This window comes from Taudactylus pleione, unplaced genomic scaffold (genome assembly GCF_031769625.1).
Source record: "Taudactylus pleione unplaced genomic scaffold, aTauple2 ptg000423l, whole genome shotgun sequence".
Lineage (NCBI taxonomy): Eukaryota > Metazoa > Chordata > Amphibia > Anura > Myobatrachidae > Taudactylus > Taudactylus pleione.
This window is the reverse complement of record NW_028284825.1, coordinates 2,998,775-3,015,616: the sequence shown is the minus strand read 5'-3', so window position 1 is coordinate 3,015,616 and position 16,842 is coordinate 2,998,775. Positions and strand designations below refer to the sequence as shown.

The 16,842-nt window shown below is 41.8% G+C and overlaps 2 protein-coding genes across 13 annotated transcripts in view; one reads left to right on the top strand and one right to left on the bottom strand.

Annotated features, from left to right (window-relative positions):
- ANGPTL1 (angiopoietin like 1) overlaps positions 1-12,731 on the bottom strand; it is a 29,426-nt gene extending 16,695 nt beyond the window's left edge. The window contains exons 1-2 of one of the 4 annotated variants that reach the window (XM_088447227.1): positions 12,657-12,731; positions 5,839-6,695 (exon numbers count right to left, since the gene is read on the bottom strand). In XM_088447227.1, coding sequence (XP_088303353.1) covers positions 5,839-6,664 — 826 coding nt within the window. In that variant the 5' untranslated portion in view covers positions 6,665-6,695; positions 12,657-12,731. Of the gene's footprint in view, positions 1-5,838; positions 6,696-11,086; positions 11,518-11,606; positions 11,926-12,656 lie in introns of those variants that run through there. The other 3 variants (XM_088447226.1, XM_088447228.1, XM_088447229.1) reach the window with 3 other exon arrangements.
- RALGPS2 (Ral GEF with PH domain and SH3 binding motif 2) overlaps positions 1-16,842 on the top strand; it is a 218,894-nt gene that overhangs the window by 129,313 nt on the left and 72,739 nt on the right. The gene's annotated exons all lie outside the window — the stretch shown is intronic.

Genomic DNA, 16,842 nt, shown 5'->3' with positions numbered 1-16,842 from the left:
GGAGGAAAATGGTTTGGGCAATATATAGAGAAGTCCCCTAGGAAAACCTGCTGCAGTCTACAAGAGCGTTTGGACTTTGATTACTATTCATTATATTACATAATATATTATAATTACATTATTATTATCGTTTATATGGCGCCACAAGTTTTCCGCAGCGCCTTACAAAGTACATAAACAAATAGATTGATTTACAGTGACTTACAGTACAGTACAATACAATACATTACAGGACATGGATAATATACATTGCTACATTCACAACCATAACACCCAGATAAGCAACAATGCAAAGCAATCAAGTGTTAGGTGCCCTGGTAGAGAGTAAGAAGTAGATTAAGGTATAGTAAGGAGATGCACAAGAGGGTAGAGGGCCCTGCTCATAGGAGCTTACATTCTAAGGGGGAGGGACAGACAAACAGGGATGACACAGATGGGGTAGGCAGGGAGGAAGGAGTATGTAGCAGCAAGTTAAGTTGAGAGCCGGAAGGCTTTGATGAAATAGTGGGTCTTGAGAGCCTGTTTGAAGGATTGTAGAGAGGTGGAGAGTCTGATGGGAAGCGGGAGAGCGTTCCAAAGGTGGGGAGCAGCACGGGCAAAATCTTGGAGGCGGGAGTGGAAGGAAGTAATCAGCTGGCATGAAAGGCGGCGTGCATTTGTTGAACGAAGAGGGCGGACAGGAGAGTGAAGGGAGATGAGATCAGAGATGTAAATGGGAGAGGAATGGCTGAGGGCTTTGTAAGTGAGCGTGAGAACCTTAAATTGGGTTCTAAAGGGGAAGGGGAGCCAGTGGAGGGCTTGTAGGAGAGGGGAGGCAGATGCAGAGCGTTTTGAGAGGAAGATGAGCCGAGCAGCAGCATTAAGGATAGACTGGAGAGGAGAGAGATTGAATTTGGGGAGGCCAAATAGGAGAAGGTTACAGTAGTTCAATCTGGAGTTGACCAATGAGTGTATGAGGGTTTTAGTGGCATCCTGGGTGAGAATGGGTCTAATCTTGGAAATATTTTTAAGATGAAAGCGACAGGACTGTGAGAGATTCTGGATATGCGGTTTGAAGGAGAGGGTGGAGTCCAGGATAACTCCAAGACAGCGCACTTTGGGGCTAGAGGAGATAGTTGTGCCATCAATTGATAAAGAAATGGTGGGAAGTGTGGTTATGTAGGGGGGAGGGAAGATGATTAGCTCAGTCTTAGACATATTAAGTTTAAGAAATCGCTGGGACATCCAGGAAGAAATGGCAGAGAGACAGTTGGAGACACGAGTGAGGAGAGAGGTCGGGGGAGGAAAGGTAGATCTGAGTATCATCAGCATAGAGATGATATTGGAGGTCAAAAGAGCTGATGAGTTCACCTAGTGAGGATGTATAGAGTGAGAAAAGGAGAGGTCCAAGAACAGAACCTTGGGGAACACCCACTGTAAGAGGCTGTGGGGGAGAAGAGGAGTCATGAGAGGAGACAGAGAAGGATCGGTCAGAGAGGTAGGAGGATAGCCAGGAGAGGGCAGTGTCACACAGACCAAGGGAGTGAAGGATTTGCAGAAGGAGAGGGTGGTCCACAGTGTCAAAAGCAGCAGAAAGGTCAAGGAGAATGAGCAGAGAGTAGTGGCCCTTGGATTTAGCAGCAAGGAGGTCATTGCTGACTTTTGTGAGGGCAGTTTCAGTGGAGTGGAGAGAACGGAAGCCAGACTGAAAAGGGTCAAGGAGGGAATGAGAGGAAAGAAAGGTGGTAAGGCGCTTGAAAACAGCACGCTCAAGGAGCTTGGAAGCAAAAGGGAGGAGAGAGATGGGACGGTAGTTGGAGAGAGTGTTAAAATCAAGGGTTGTTTTTTTTTTAGTATGGGGGAGACAAGGACATGTTTAAATGCAGACGGGACAGTGCCTGATGATAGGGAAAGATTAAGGAGGTGAGCAAGATGGGAGCAGGCAGAAGGAGAGAGGTAGCGGAGGAGAAGTGAAGGGATAGGGTCAAGGGGGGAGGTGGAAGGGGGGGAGGACTGGATGAGGGACATAACTTCCTCTCCAGATACAGGGGAGAAGAAAGTTAGAGTCGGTAAAATTGAAGGAGAGGGGTGATCTGGGAAGAGAGGAGGTGGATAGCAGGGGGACTGGTGGGATATGATGTCCTGACGTATGGAGTCAATTTTAGATGTAAAGTAGGTAGCAAAATCAAGGGCAGATAGCAAGGAGGGGAGGCGAGGAGGGGGGGGGCGGAGGAGGGAGTTGAAAGTGGTGAAGAGACGTTGGGGATTTGAGGACTGAGAGGAGATGAGGTTCTTGAAATATGACTGTTTAGAAAGGGAAAGGGCAGCACTGTATGATGAGAGCATAAATTTGAAATGGAGAAAATCAGCCTTAGAGCGTGATCTTCTCCACTGTCGCTTGGCAGTTCGCGAACACTTTTGCAGGTATCTGGTGCATTTGGAATGCCAGAGTTGAGGTGTAAATCTGCGGGGGTGAATAGTGATCGCCGGAGCAACAGAGTCCAGAGCAGAAGTAAGGGAGGTATTGTATAGAGAAATGGCTTGTTCAGGGCAAGAGAGAGAGAGGATAGGGGAGAGAAGTGAGTCAAGCTGGGAAGAAAAAGAAACGGTGTCAATAGCATCAATGTTATGCTTAGTGATAGTGGCCATAATACTAATAAACACTTATTTTCACTTTTTTTTTTTTTTTTTTTTTTTTTTTTAAAGTCATCATGGAGACCTTGCCTAAACTGCATGGGTACACATTTCAGGGTGAGGAGTATATATAATTAGCATTTCCTTAGCAGCACCAGGTTTAATATCTGGAGGTGATTTACAATAAGCAAACATACACCGATCAGCCATAATATTGAAACCACTGACAGGTGAAGTGAATAATATTGATAAGTTATTACAGGGCACCTGTGAAGGGGTGGGAAATATTAGGCAGCAAGTGAACAGTCAGTTCTTGAAGTTGATGTGTTGGAAGCAGGAGTAAGCTTAAGGATCTGAGTAACTTTGACAAGGGACAAATTGTGATGTCTACTTAACTGGGTCAGAACATCTTCAAAACAGAAGGTTGTGTGAGGGTGTTCCCGATTTGCAGTGGTTAGTACCTACCAAAATTGGTCCAAGGGAGGACAACCGGTAAGCCGGTGACCGTGTCATGGTTTCCTAAGGCTCATTGATGCGTGTGGGAAGGACTAGCCCATCTGGTCTTATCCCACAGAAGAGCTGCAGTATCACAAATTGCTGGAAAAGTTAATGCTGGTTATAATAGAAAGGTGTCAGAACACACAGTACATTGCTTCGTATGGGGCTGTGTAGCAGCAAAACTGGTCAGAGTGCCGATTATGACCCTCTGTCCATCACTAATCGTGCCTAAAATGGGCATGTAAGTGTCATAACTGGACATGGAGCAATCAGGTGGCCTGATCTGATAAATCACGTTTGCTTTTAAATCATGTGGATGGCCGTGTGCGTCGTCATCTGGGGAAGAGATGGCACCAGGATGCACTATGGGAAGACGTCAAGCCGGCGAAGGCAGTGTGATGCTCTAGGCAATGTTCTGCTGGAAAACTGTGTGTCCTGGCATTCTTGTAAATGTTTCTTTGACATGTACTACCTACCTAAACATTGTTGCAGACCAAATACAGACCTTTATGGCAGCAGCCTCTTTCAGCAGGATAACGCGCCATGCCACACTGCAAAAATTGTTCAGGAATGGCTTTAGGAACCTGACCTAGAGATCAAGGCGTTGGCTTGGCTTCCAAGATCCCCAGATCTCAATGCGATCGAGCATCTGTGAGATGTGCTGGAAAAACATCCGTGCCAGGGAGGCCCAACCTGCAGATGTCTTTTGGAATCCATGTCTCGATGGGTCAGAGCTGTTTTGGTGGCTGGAGGGGGGATCTACACAATATTAGGCAGGTTGTTTTAATGTTGCGGCTGCTGGATGTATGTTTAATCTGTATAGGCCTTATTCTGAATAGGGAGCAAAGCAAAAATGAGTGCAAACTTTGCACTTGGGCAAACCATGCTGCAATGCAAGGGGAGCAGATACGTAATTTTTTTGCATGAAAGGTAAATACTTGCCGCTTTTGCATGTAGCCCATAAATGATGAACAGCTTTATTTTTACAATGCGATTTAGATTTGAGATCTAAATCTTTGTACATATTAAGTTAAGTCTGCTCCACCTGCAGTGCATCATGTTTTTTTTTGTCTTTGCTCCCAATTCAGAATTGGATCCTATATGCACTTTAGCACATACTCGGGTATTCATGAAGTTGATGGTATTTCCATGCATCTCATGTGTCCAATACTTTTGGTTTTGAGCACTGAGCTGAGAAGCGTATCTTGTAGAAGTGAAAATGGCACTACAAAGAACAGCTACTATTACTTTTCAGCCTGCTGCTTCCTAAATGAAAATTAATGGTTTCTGTAATGTGCATGAAACTGTGCGTGAGAATACACCATAGGGCAGGTTTGGACATTCCTTGACCCTCCAACAGTTACTGAAGTCTTGATGCTCATCATGGAAAATATATGGTTCAACAACAGCTGGAGTGCCGAAGGTTCATGGTAGCAGATACATACTTTGACCTCTGCACCATGTTAAGAATAATTCCAATCCATAATAATGTTTCTGTTACAAACATTTAGACCACACCAATCTTTACAAAGATATCAAATAAAACAAATGCTGCTTCCTCATTTACCGTGGAGCCATTTCTTTAAATGGGTTTTCAACTCTGATCAGTTTATTAATTATTTTTGCAAACTCCTAAAACTTTATCTTCCTGGCATTCTTTTGTGTTTTTCACTTTTTACAGGTATTTGTTGCCTTTTCAGTATGACACAAACTCCTCTGTGAATAGAAGTGTATGTAATGCACAATGATTTTTCCTGTCTCTAAGGGGTATATTAACTAAAGTGCGGGTTTAGAGAAGTGGAGATGTTGCTCATAGTAACCTATCAAATTCTATCTATTCTCTTCTAGAAGGTGCTAGATAACTAAGTAGAATCTGATTGGTTACTATGGGCAACATCTCTGCTTCTATATAATTGCACTTTAGTAAATATACCCTCAGTCTAAGTACAATAAAAATGAAACCTTTCCTGACGGACATAAAGGCCTGACTCAAAAACACAGAAGGTAACACAATGTACAAGGTATGTATTAAGCTGCTGACAGACCTGTATAAACTAACAAATTAATATGGTTTGATTTTGAAAAACATTATTTAAGTTGTTTGAGGAACTTTTGTAAATGACCTTTTCTTTCAATATGGCGATGGCTAAGTTCATCATTCAACTATTAGAATGTCATTAGCAATTGTATCATTTGAATATAATGGGAGCTAAGCAGGTATTACTGATACAAATACCTAGGATGATGTAAAATTGTTTTTAAGCACTGCAGAATGAGAGAATGTTCATTATTTTAGGTACCACAACTTACTGGAGTAACTTGTCCTAATTTGAAATTGCACTTTTGCCTGAAATTGCATGTTGAATACAAAGAACCACTTTTTGACGAACTGTGTATTAGAAATTCTGTTCCCTTAAACATTAATCATTTGTTTCAGTTGTTAAAAATGTTATCAGATGGTGACTTCAAGCAGATGTGACATTTATCCAGTATGTAACTTTGGCATCCTCTTTGCGAATTGATTGCCGCTTTAATGCTGACCATACTGGGATACTATGGATAGGCTATTGAGGTAACATGTCTTGTGCTGGCACATGTTAAGACCAAACAGAATGTTCCCCACACCACAAGATTGTATTACAATTCAGTATGTGTGTAGGTGAATGTCTGGAATTTTTAGGCTACAGTTAAGGAGCAATATACTTTTCCTGTGATAATACACCTTACCTTCATTGATCACCGTCACGGGAGGCACGCGAAACGGACTGATTGTTGGTGCTGGAGCTTGTGGTGGCTGCCGACTATCCCTGGCTCTTGGGTATCCTGTATCCCTCTGGATCTCATTGCCACCTACTAAGCCAGGTGTGTACTGCTGACTGTTTGGGTCATGCTGAGGCACCACCTGCACTAACGGCGGTGAGCCGTGGCTGGTCCTTCTGGAGAAAACACGCATGCACTGTTCTTCCAGCAATGAGATAATGGCTGACTGGTTATTGACCAAATTTATAAGCGAGGCGTATTTTGCTTCTAGATCCTTGTAGCGCGTGGCTGCTCTAAGCATCTCTGCAGTTACATTGAGGATCTTGTTTTCCAGCTGAGAGATTTCAAGGGAATTATCTCGCTTGCGGATTATCTCATGTAGGAGCTGCATGTAAAGCTGTGTCACACGGGAGTTCATGTTACGGCTCTCCTTCCTCAGTAACTTTACCTCACTAACAATGTTCTCATCAACATCTACCACCACTTGTAACATCTCCATCTCTCTCCTCTGCTTAGCTAAAGAGTCTTTAAGGTTCTCCAAGTCCATCTTGGTCACTTGGTCTTTACTTGGCCCAGGTCCTTTGGTAGAAACACATATTGGCCCAGTGATTTTCTGCTGGGGCACCATGAACGTATATCCGCACCTTTTTCCATCACTCACATCCGTATTTTGAGTAGAACGGGCAAGTCTTTTTGAAGTTCCTTTCTGGCTCTCTGATTCGCTTTTCGTGCAGTGCCCTGAAGGTACCAAAAATATTAGCAACACCCCTAAGGTCCAGAAGGTGCTGTCCATTTTACCCAAGGGGGAAGCTGTATCCAAGCAACTGAAACACAGAAGGTAAAGTTAGATATTTTGGCTGCAGTATGCCCACTCTTGTTATTGTGTAATGCTGGGGCTTTCAGCAGAATTTCTCCATGCTAAGTTTATGAGCTGTTATTAAGTTTTATTACTTATAAAAACACAGGAGAAATTCCGGATTTCTTTGTTCGGACAGTTATGCGTTTTAGGTTTCATGTAACATATTCCGCTTGTTTTGAAACCAACCCAACCACCTTTGTCTCGGATTGATCTGTCCTACCACCAGCTGAAGTCTCTGCTGGACCAAAGATTACATATAGGCAGACTAATGTAAAAGAGCAGTACGTGTTTTGTAGAACACTGGCCTCCCTCCCAAAAGCAGAAAACTTTCTTACCTGGGTTTATGAATAGTATGTTGTAGAATGTTCCTAACCCTTTGTATTCCCAACACGCTACCTAATGTTTCCAAAATCAGATCTAGGTTTCGTCATTGGTTTTGCAGAAATAAGGATTTTTGTGGCTATGATCTTGGCAGTAAACAAAAGGTCCTATTTTTTACGGCTGTAAACATCTGCGAGACTCAACCATAAATCAGCAGTGTCTTTTGATTGCATCTGAATCCTTGCACAAGATGCTTGTATTGTTTGGCTAGAGTTCTAACTGAGGAAACGGGTGAGCATTCTACAACTTTGTTAGCCAAGATATTCTCCCAAATGAATTCTCTTTAGTAATAAGTCATCAATTCCAAGTTTATTATATAAACAGAATTGTGCTCTGCAGGTACATCAGACTTGGAAAGAATTTGGGTTTTAATACCTACATTTTATTTTGCTGTCTATTTTAACTCTAACCTGCTTTTTCCTGATTAGTTATATATGCTACTTGTTGTTTTACCTCCTCATTATCCTTTAATCCTCGTGATCAATGTCTGACATTGGGATGGGGGGGGGGGTGTATGTTGTTCTTAATCTGTGTTCTGCTTGCGTGATTTATATTAGGTTCTCTTTTGTATCTTACTGATGAACAGATGCCCTTTCTGCACTATAGGTTAAAGAAGAAAATTAATAGGTTATTATGGTTACAGCATAGGCTTGTTATGGTTACCTCTGGCCTTTTCTGGATTTTGAGATGATTTATTGATCAAATGTATCAACCAAAAAAATGTGACAAGTAATAAGTTCACCTGTTCTCAAGCATGGAACAATTTAGGGCAGCTGAAAGTGTTTTTCAAAGCTTATAATATGCTTAATATGAAATCCTCATTATTCCATGGCCACCTTTTTTTTTTTTTTTTTAAGAACCAAGAAATTATAGGGGATTATAATAGCTACAAAAGATTTTCTTCACAGCTGAATAACCAAATGATACCTTCTCTATTCTCTGTATAGTAGCAAACTGTTTTAACGGCACGTCAGGAGAGGCAATTCCCACAGTAGCACCTTTCCTCGTTTACTTCACAGAATACCTATAATTATTACAGCCTATTTTATATATGCTCCAGAAACAGTCCCCAATTTTTTTCCATTTTCCTTTCGGAAAATGTGAAAATCTATAATATATGGTATTTTTTTTTTTTTTATACATAGAAGTAATTTCCTGCCTTTGCACCACAAGCACATTGTAAAACTGATTTATTTGCATCTCTTTTTTATACATCAACATTATAGGAGAGCTGGATTATAGTTCAATCTCTTTGATCTGAACCCAGCTCAGCATCTGTTTCCATTGTAGCCTGCTCCTGTCGGTCACACACAGGTCCTCACCACCCGCTGTTCTTAGACCGTTTTGACCCATTCGGAAGTGCTGGCTAAGGTTAAGCATTAAACTTGTGACAATCCCTTTATATTGTTGCATGTTGCTCTAAATGAACAACATCATTGCTCCCGTATAGCATAAACCAATTATTATATGGAGTGTAAGTATGATGGTGAACAGCACGTTTGTTTTCAACAGTTGAAGTCATCTGATATATTCCATACCTGTGTCACTTCATATTAAAAAATCCACTAGTTAAGAAATAGTATTTCCTATTTTTATATTCTACAAAGCACATGTCTAGTTTGTGTGTGTATAGACTTCTTTTTTTCTTTTTTTTTTTTTATGAGATGGTTTTAGTGATGTTTTTTTTATTATTATTTATATCCTGTGAGTTCTTGGTGGAATAAAGCCCAGGCGTTGACCATATGTGCTAAATCGTTTGTACAGTGTGATTTATACACTATAAACTGAAGGTATGTTATGTGTAACAGTGTGACTCCAGATCAGTCAGCTGTTAGCTTTGATCAGCAGTTAGAAAAGAAAAACCAAAGTGGCTTTCTATAGGTTATAGCAGGGCTAGCCAAACATGGCCTGTCACCTGCTGTGATCCTGAACAGTTTGGACCACTGGAGTGGCTCTCCTCAGTAGGCAAGCACTTATCGGGTGTTACTACCGGGGCTTAAAGGGACAGTCCGGGTTGTGATGCGGGTAGCATACAGTCAATCTGTCAATGTGACTGATGGTTTTATAGCCCAAAACTGAGATCAACGGGGCACCATAGCAGATATCTGTCTTCATTGACTTCTCTCTTCTTCCTACTACGAACTATCCTATCCATACTGCCAGTATCCTGTCCCTACTAACCATTCTCCTCTCCTATCTGTACTGCCAACTAGGAGAGATCTGTGCATTAGAAAGGTAAAAGCTGGTCAAAACTGGGGGCACTTAGGCCAAAATGTGAAATGGAGGCAATACAATGCAGCATAGTTTGGCATAATGTAAACTGGGGGTGGTACAGAGTGCCATAATGTAATTCTATCATGTAACAATGCTAAGTTGATTATATTTTGTAAGCTCTAATGTCTGCGTTCTACCAGAAGGGTGCAACCTGTGTTTTGGGACCTCAAGATGGATCTAAGAATGTAATCCCGCACCACCGTTGACCTTTGTATCCAAGCTAAAAATAGGTTGGATGCTGTTAGCAAATTAGCAGTTATTATATAGCTAATAACTGTTCTGGGAAACAAAAGCTTTTTTTTTTCTTTTTTTTCTTACTATGCTCTTTTTTTTTCTATATATGGTAGGGAAATGTTTTATTTGGCATATATGCAGTAAGCACTCGGGATACGTCTGCTGTAAGTGTGTGAAAACAGTGAGCTGCTGTATTATTGTTTGAAACCTAATCTATATAATTGCTGCACATTCGGAAGCACACCTCTCACCGTTAGTTAATGTTTTCTTATACAATATTCAATAACATGCTACCCAAACATCATCCACACCATTTGCTCCAGAGTTTTAAAGGAGCCAGTGTAATTTTCTGTGATGACAGGACCACTTTACTTTGTTGTGTTAAGGGGAACGATGAAAGGTGTCAGTCTGGTGCATGGAGTCTTTTTTGCCCACTACATCAGTACAGTTAGCTGATAGGTGACAGAATAGAGGCTACTCTTTATGGCTATCCCTAGCAGAACAGCAGCAAATCTGCAGGGAATCAAATCCCTAATATGATCAGGAGAGAGTTCTTCAATAAACAAATGCTACCGCTTCCAGTAGACAGGAAGGTGACATTATTGCTACACATTTCTTGTAATTGGACATCTGTATTCAAAGAATTTTAAAAATGTTCATTTTGTTAATAAGGTTATTATGCCATCTTTGCCATTTTCTTACTTATAAGTTTGTACAAAGTCATGCTGTGATCTTACAAAGGTTTGCTGATGACCACAGATCTGTTCAATGTGGCTACACCGCAAACTTACAAACAAAAGGCCCCAAGACTGGGATACAAATGAAAATAATTGGTTCTGGAGTACTGACAACATCTGTAGTACAGTCTGCAGGTTTCTCCCTCCAGCCATGTGAGCCAGGAAATGTTGATCATAGAATTACTTGCCATGTTTAAGGACGGCAAGTTGTTAGGTATCCAAATCTAAAAATGCTAGAACTGTATTTTGACAGGGGTAGATAGACCGAATTATACCCAGTCCAGTGGCTCTTCAGCTGCTGTAGGACTACAAGTACCAACAAGCATGTTATAAGGATACTTGCAGTATCACAGCTGCTGGAGAGCCTCAGGCCCCCCTAAAACGATTGTCTTTAGGAAAAATACAAAACAAATATTTAATGATAACTGAGCACATCCAAGGTTCTAATGGGGTTCATATGGAATTGTGAAACCATGTTCTAGAATATACAGATAGACCCACTTATTTTAAATCATACTTGCCAGCTCTCCCTGAAATTGCTAGAGTCGTCAGGGAGATTACTACAATCTCTCTGATTGCACCTTATCCCCATTATGAAGCTGTTGTACAAAAAAAAAAAAAAGCCAGAGATAAATACATTTAAGTGGGATCATTAATATAATTTCCCTGAATTGGTTGTAAGACACAATGATCCCTATGGCTACATGCATTTTCAACAAGTAGATCTTACCAACTGCTTTGGGCCTCATTTACATTTGGATGTAAGACCGGTTTATGACACGCCCCTCAGATGTAGCAGTACACGCCCACTTTACCGCCACGCTCATAGGTGCTGCTTTCACAATCTCCCCGAAACGCATTTTCAAAAGTAGGCAAGTATGTTTTAAATGTATAATGTACGATGCTTATAACACATGGACAGCCAGTCTGTAAACTACTGTCACATATCGCTGCTACAGATAGTCATCCCTTCTTTGCAATCCCAGATTAATGTAGTGAAGTACATAGGTTGCATCCACATATCTGTGCCTTTTATCCAGCTGACTCGATGGCCATTCCCATATCATCTTTCCCCTAAGATTCCGTCAGTAAGCCCGACTGCTGCTAGTGTTATGCTCCTGCTGTCAGCGAACGGGTTAACACTTTCCAGATGTCTGTGCTAAATATCCAAGAGCATTTTTTTTTAAAGGGACTTTTTTCTCCCTCTGTTAAAAGAAAGCAGGAAAAAAAGCCTGTTGTGTAAAACCAACCTTTTCAGAGCCAGCTCAGATCTGCATTACCTCTGCACTGTGTGGAGTAGAGGAGGGGGCATACAGACCGGTCTGTATCAGAATTCCTTAGCCGCCTGCTGCATCTTTCCCCTGTATAACTCAGGGATTGACGTAGACTGCAGTGTGTACCAGTTGTCGCTCTCCTGCGGTCCGGAGAGAAAATGCAAAGCACTTCATTGCAGCTGGATTATTGGATTTAACAAGGGGGGAATGCCTGGGATGTCATGGGCTTTGGTAACTCAGCCAGCTGGCGTTCCTCGAGTTTTGAAACAACATGTTAAAACCCATTTCAATTCCTTTTTTTTTTTTTTTTTTTTATATAATCCTTTTAGTTAATTACTGGATTGTAATTTTGAATGTTCTTCCCGCCTAAGTTGCTGTGAGCCAAGGGACCTTTGAGCTCCTTCTCAGTAGGGAGTAGTGGTCCATGGGATGTTGATTGACACATTAAAGTTGGGAACTTTGTTAACCATGTCTGTTCCACCAGCAATCTGAATCATTTTTTTTAGTGTCGATCGGCTTCTTCAACCACCAATATTACTTTATTGCACTTATTTATTTAACTGTGAACTATGCCTTTACAGATGCCCAGAGTGTGGTCTCCTTAATTGCTTGAAACTTGTGTGGAATAATAGAACAGTTTTCATTCGTTTTAATCTGTTGCATTGAATCTGTATCTCCCCACACACTTGCATGGGGTGCATAGGATGAGAATGTCCTTTTTAAAAAGGTATAATCCCTTTTGTGTATTTTTTTTTATTGTAGTCTATGGTTTGCAGCCCATCCATTGTTGCTCACGCGACAGTAATGCACAATATCCTCCTGAAAGTTTCCCCCGTGTCGTGCGGTCCTGCCGGCTCTCATTTCAAGGAGCTCGGCACATGTGGCTGTAGATACAGCTGTATTGCCTGATATCAAATCTCCAAATGTTTGTTTATGTTGAGCTTTTCATATACCATTCAGTTTTCAGTCAGCTCCATCACGTGTTAGTTGAAATATGTGTATTTAAATGAGAAACAAATTACTTACCTCTGTCCCGTTCTCTCCTTTGCCAGAATGTGTGCTGTAGCGGAGAACGCTCTGCGTTATGTCCTTGTTTAGATAGGGAGGGATAGAAGCCTTATGTAATGTGCCTCCTCATTAAAGTCTATGTAACCTGAGATTCAGACCATGCTGGGGTTCCTCTTGGACTTTTTTATCCGTGATTTTTATTTTTTCTTTCAATACTGCTACAATAAAGACCAATTAGTATTTATAAATGGCTGTTTAGATTACAGTTATGTAGATTATTTCTTTTTACAGTCATGTGGACGTTAACTTGTAGTGTAGTAGTTACATTTTTTCTTTAAAGTATGGGATGGGTTAATACCGCATATTAGACATCTATCCAGGTGTCATGTTGTTCATAGTTATGGTGGAATCATTGTCTTCTGTAAAAACCTTAAGCACAGCTGCTTGTACTACTCCTCCGAATGGAAATACCCCTTATAATAGGGTTAAAGTTGTAGTCTGCAAAAACATCAGGCACAGCTGCTTGTAAATAAGTCTGTCTGTGTTAATTTAGCCATTTTTATCTCTTTAGTGAGCAAGTCTGTACTATAAAGCACTTTCCACTTATGTGCAATAAACCTGCATTAAGTCTATAGCAGAATAGAAATCCTGGAAAGCATAAACCATACTCTACATAAACATAAAATTTGATACTCTTTCTGTGTCTTTTTAGATTGTTATAGTAGTCATTCCATACTTTGGTTTTGACCATAAATGAAATGTATGGTTTAAAGAAAGTTTGTTTAGTACATCTGGTTTATTGTGTTTTAACTCCACTAGTAACTGTAACCATGTTGTGGTGAGCTCCGACCCTGCGGTTTACTCATTGATGGACACATGGGAACAATATGGAAATTGCAGGTGACCATAAAGGTCAATCATATGACCACTGTGTGTAAATTGCTCCAGGAAAATGAACTGGCTCTATCTAATGTCCTGAATTTATTTTGTTTTCCCTTTTTGACTTGTTCTCAAGTGGTAGCTTAGGGCCTGATTCAGAGGTGGACCCAATGTGGATGTCGGACGCAGTGGAGCATTTTTAAAAAAAAAATTTGCGCCTGCGTCCCCGCCCCCCTGTGCGGGCGCGCGTCCCCGCCCCCTGCACATGAGTGGTGATGAATAAGTGATAGCTGAGGCAGTGAGGAATTAGTCGCAAAGTGAGTAACAGGTAGTGACCGTTTGGGGGTGGTAACGTGTGGCTACAAAATTGCAGGCGTATCGCCACCGTTTTCTGGGTGTCTCCTAGTTAGCCACTGTGAATTAGTTTGCATTTGGACTGGTCCCGGTGTCTTCGTTGAGACGGACATTCTGAGACACCATTGCGTTGCTGAGAAATTCAGTGGTGTGACTGATGTTGCCTCTTTTGTATGTAAGCGCCGGATCTCTACACGAGACAGCAGCTGAGTCATTAGCATATCTTTGCAAGTCTTCTGCGTCCAAAATCACTGTTACGTCCACATATGAGGACGTAACAGTGATTTTGATCTCTGTGGTCATTTGATTTAGTCCGGCCTGTTTGTGCATTTGCTCATAATGGGTTGCATGCTTGGTAGGCTGCTCCGTGAGAATTTGGCCTAAATGACTTGCCTCATGCAAGAGTAGGTAGGTATTGTGTCTGTATAGAACTTCATATATGTAAGGGAAATGTCACAAAAAAACACAATATGCAGTTGTCTTGACATGATGGGTCACCTATTTGTGAGGTTGGCAGCTGAATATAGAACAGTGAATTGCCACATGTGATGTTGCAAAGATTTTGGCTGACTACACATGTAACCAAAATTAGATTTTCTATACATTTCAGGAATGTTTCAGATACAAACAAAGATCACTGCACAAAGGTGGGGTTTCTCCAGCTGAAGTGTCTTGTGCCGGTTACATCCTTTCTTGTACTGGAAGTACCCGATAGCCAAGAAATGTGTCGGCCGTCTTGCATCTAAAATGGGTTGTGTGCCCCATTCTCTTACTTTATTTGTGGTGGATATTACGTGGTGCTTTTTTATGATCATTTAGAGAACATGCCAATCTGGATTTCTTCCTTACTTACAGTAGATCCTTTGACAGTATGAACTCGCATTGCCACCCTGTTGGGTGGATGGTTTTAGGATTGCTTAGGGTGTCTCCTGCACAGGGCTGAGAAGTTGATAACCAAACCTTCGACTCCTTTATAAATGGAAAATGTATATTTTACGTGCATGCTATCTAGACTTCAATTTGACCCTTAGGGTAATTAAATTTGCGTAATACAAGATTTCATTAAGGTTCAAATAGTTGTTTAGGTCTTGAGATAGTAGAAGAATAGATGTAAACTATGACAGCAGGATGGTTTCACTTTTGCAGCGTAATGTGTGATGGCTGCATGTGGTAACTGGTATGGTGGGTGATGGCAGCATGGGGTAATTATTGCAGTCTAGTTGTGGGTTATGATGGCATAACATATTATTTCACTTTTACAATTCTTTGGACAAAAATAGTCCTTTAAAATGTTAAAAGATGAATAATTTAACTCCTCAAAAAAAAAGTACAATAACCACTTCTGCCAACAAGTTGATTACTTCCTTCATAGTTACTGTAGAGTATATGACAGCAGGATAATTACATAAATGCAATACCATCATTTTACTTATTCTCCAGTAACTAATGAACAATCATGCTAATCCACCTCCCTGATCAAAGGCATTTTAAGAGATGCGGGGGCCTGTGTGCAGCGAGGTCCCCCTCCTCTATTCTAGCTCACAGTAGCGTGGCCATCAAGCCGGCTATGTAGTTGGAAAGATTATGCATGCGCAGATGAGAGCAAAGTATAGGCGGAAACATTAGTTTAGTACTCCTCTGCTATCCTTGGCCTGTATTGTTGGTATCATTTTATGTGTTACTTACACTCAGTGATCAGTCTGGACAAGGGACACTTGAACTTCACTACATTATGCAGCTATTTTTTTTTTTAACTGGTAACAACTGATGTCTCAGTTGTTGTATTAAAGGTAGCTGATTCCAGACACGTTTATAATTATAGAAAGTAAATGTGAGCTCTACACATACAGTTGTTATATGTATTATATGAGTGGCTTTAATCCTGTCTCCACAGTTGCACAGTAGAGACAGGATTGATGCCAAGCCCCCTTCCTACCTTCACAGCTCTCATCACTGGCTGCCCATCCCCTCCCCAGTCTGTGCCCTCCTAGGCACGTTCCTTTATTTCCCCAGCGCCCACTGTGTAAGCAGCAGTAGCTGGCCCACCGCCCCCTGTCCTAATCTCCGCCCACACTGTAATTTGTTCTCTGCCAGAGCTCGACCCTCCTCCCTCTCTTCTGACGTCTGCCAGCCATGTAAGACTGCTCCACCTCCCTCCTCAACAGACGCAGCACAGCAGGAGTAATATGCGGTGCATGTGTGCTCACATCTGTTACGTGTGCTTTCTCACACAGATGCATAAGTCACTGCATGGCAGGACGATGCGCGTGGGCTATACGTGGACCCAATAGCATAGCGCATTGCTCCTGCTGTGCTGCATCTGTTAAGGAGGTGAGGTGCAGTCTTACATGACTGGCAGATGTCAGAAGAGGGCTTTGGGTTAGGCTTAGGTGTAGTGGCATAACTATAATGGGTGCAAACACTGCACACCCTGCACCCATGTTCTTCTGTAGCGGCAGTGTTGCCCAGATCACCGAAATGATGGTACAAATAGGCAGGAAAATATTTGCTGCACCATTTTCTTGGAAAACTGGCCATGCGTAGTAGTTGATGGCCCACAACCTATTCACTTGTGCCGCTTGCTAAAGAGAAGGGTGCCGGGATGGAGACTGCACAGGGGCCCCCTGGTCTCTTAATTCTCCCCTGCCTGGGTGAAATAAATGAGTGTGGGCGGAGTTGAGGACAGGGAGAGGTAGGGTCACTGACACTTGCACAGCAGATGCTGCAGAAATACAGGTGCTGTGAGGTATGGGAGTGGGGGCAGGGACAAAGTTCACCAGCAGAATAGGGCAAAGACAGAAGTGGGGAGGTAGGGTGAGAAGGGAAATGAAACCGAGGGAGAGAGACAGGGAAACGTGGAGGTAGGGAGAGGTACACAGATCGGGGAAGGAACAGAAAAACTGCATAAATAAGAGGAGACAGAGATGGGAGGAAAATGGCGGAGACAAACTGGAAGAGGAAAGACCGAGGG